At 37.1% G+C, this 2,828-nt stretch overlaps 1 protein-coding gene across 1 annotated transcript; it reads left to right on the forward strand.

Moving 5' to 3' along the window:
* On the forward strand, positions 1,978 to 2,604 carry LOC110012911. The gene has a single exon (XM_020698047.1). The coding sequence runs from the start codon at positions 1,978 to 1,980 to the stop codon at positions 2,602 to 2,604; it is 627 nt and encodes a 208-aa protein (XP_020553706.1).

Raw genomic sequence — 2,828 nt, forward strand, 5'->3', positions numbered from 1 at the left:
AAGATGATGTTATTTCTTTTCTATTTGACGGTGGGTAGATGTTGTATGTTAGAAGTGCGATTTATAGCTCTGTTTTGTTCTTTTTGTTCCACATTAGTGACGTGGTGCACTTGTCATTTATTCTGCTGCTTATTGGTCCAAGTCATAGATGAGGTGGTTAGTTTGTTACAGGTGGTTTTTTGAGTTAGTTTTTGCCTTTGTATTTAAACACGGCTTCAAGTTCCCATCATTCTTCTGCTTCAGTTTTTCTGGAATATTGAATCAGTACAGTTGCAGCTTCTATTCTCTGTGTTAATGGCTGGATTATCCTTGTTTTCTCCTGTGAAAACCAACATATATCTTGTCAACCAACAACGGGATTCGAATTGGCATGTAATTATGTATGATTTTAGAAAAATTAATACAAGTACAAATATATGTGTATAGTTTGTATAGATTGGTATTGATATAAAACAAGTAGCAATAGCTAACAATGTCAAACAAGAAAAAATGAAATAAACTATGAACAAGTTACATTCTAACAAGAGGCAATGCATTACAAACAATGACAAATATCCATATGTTAAGGCCATGGTTCAACATTGTAGATATATGTATAAAAAATTACAAAAAATACGAAAAAAATCATTCACAATCAAAATCAAATGAAAAAGACAGATTAATGTAATTTAATTTTTCCATGGTAGGGGATACAAACAACTCTTGTATTTGAAGATAATAAGCTTATATTGCTTGTGAAAATAGTACAAGATGCCAAACTTATCCACGAGAAACCATGCAAAATCTTATATATAACCATGAAAACATGGATCGACAAAATAAGAAATGTAACATGAACTTAGATTTTGCTTTGCTGACTCAAAACCTCAAATTATCATATTGAACAAGAGGTTGAATTGCATTTAAGATTAACTAACATAATATCCCATTAAACCCTAGCACATACTTGTTGGCTTCTGTTTTTTATATTTACAATAAATTTCTGCCTAAAAGTGACTAGTGGTGCAAATTAGATGAACACTTCTGCAATAACAAATCAGGCACCGACTCAGCAATAAAAAAACGGACTGTGCTCAAGTTTTGTTACACAAAATACCACAAAATTATAAGGTTCGATTTATCTCGTTTGCAACTATAAACGACGTAAGTGCAGAGCATAAACATAATTAGTAAAAGTATAAATGCACCGAGGGCCACAAGATGAGCTCGAAACACTCTTCAGTCAAGGAATTCAAGCACAAATGTCCTTTGTCTGTACTCACTCAACTGCCTCTCTTCCGTAGACAACTTTTTCAATAAATTTGAAATTATTTCTTTTGTGCGCCCTACGGCACATAAATGGTCAAACCATTAAAAAAATGAGCACTACTTCCCTGCCATATCCAAAACCATTAAGCATAGGTTGTACACGAGTCTATTACGGATGTTGCAATCATACGCGAGTCGCATCTAGGTTGAGTTTGAAGAACTCACCTTCATCATCAGCAAGCAAGAACTACAGTTGCAGAATGCTTGCTGTCTTTACGTTTTTTTTTTTGTTGTTTCTTTACTTCTGCATTTTTACTAGTTGTTGAGTAAGCGTGACATGGCGCCTAGTAGGCAGTGATGTGTACAGTTTGTTAAGTTTGTTCAGGATTAGTTTTCTGATTAGATTTTCTGTTTTTCTTTTTTGTCGTCTTCCCCTTCTTCTCTGTATTTATGCCCAACTCTTTTGTAATTTTTGGGGTGTGAAGATAGAATGAAAGCAGTTTCCATTCTTGCTGCAAACAAGAATTTTATTCTGCATTTGTATTAGTTTCTTATCATGGTATCAGAGCTTTCCTTGTGAAGGTCTCTGCATATCTCTTAGCATCATATTGTTGAAATTTTTCTGCCATGGCTACGACAAAATTTACTGATTCATTGGGTAATGATGCCACATCACATGGTGGTTTTGATCAAGAGTTTATGCAGCTTTAGTCCTCGGATCACCCTGGAATGGTGATGGTATCGGCTCAGCTCACAGGCAACAATTACTTTGCCTGGAATCGAGCAATGAGAAGACCTTTAACGGCGAAAATGGAACTTAATTTCATCGACGGTACTGTGAGCCGTCCACCTACCAATACTGATGAATTCAGACGCTGGAATCGCATCGATTCCATGGTTACGACCTGGATACTTAATTGTATATCCAAGGAACTCGCGGAGTCTTTTATGTATATGGCTTCTTCGTGCGAACTGTGGCTAGAATTGGAGGCTCAGTTTGGAGAAAGCAATAGCCCCATGATATATCAGTTGCAGAGGGAAATTGGGCAAGTTACACAAGGAAATATGAGTATTACAGAGTATTACACCAAGTTGAAACGCCTTTGGGATGAGCTATTGTGTCTTGCTCCCGCACCAAAGTGCGTATGGGCTGGCTGTACATGCGATGTTAACAAGGCTATGGCAGAAGTGACAGCTTCTAATCAACTAATCCAGTTCTTAGTGGGATTAAATTCAGTTTACGAACAAGCGCGCAGCCAAATACTATTACTGGATCCAGTGCCTTCAGTCACCAAGGCTTTTTCGATGCTTATTCGAATTGAAAAACAGATGCAAGTTAGCATTAGTAGCATGTAGCCAACCAATGGTGCTGCATTTCAGTTGAAAGCCCAAGGCCATAGGAAGAAAACAGTGATGGACAAAAGGCAGCAGGTATGTGAGTATTGTCATAAATCTGGCCACTCTAGAGACACATGTTTCAAATTACACGGCACTCCAGATTGGTACAAAGAAATGGATGAGCTAAGGAAAAAGTCAGTGGGGCGAGGAAGAGGTTTCAGTGCTGTAACTGTTGTTGAAAC

The sequence above is a fragment of the Sesamum indicum genome, linkage group LG11, assembly GCF_000512975.1.
Source record: "Sesamum indicum cultivar Zhongzhi No. 13 linkage group LG11, S_indicum_v1.0, whole genome shotgun sequence".
NCBI classification, from domain to species: Eukaryota; Viridiplantae; Streptophyta; class Magnoliopsida; order Lamiales; family Pedaliaceae; genus Sesamum; species Sesamum indicum.

Coding starts and splice junctions, on each gene's coding strand:
- LOC110012911 (XM_020698047.1), top strand. CDS start 1,978: ATGGTGATGGTATCGGCTCAGCTCACAGGCAACAATTACTTTGCCTGG.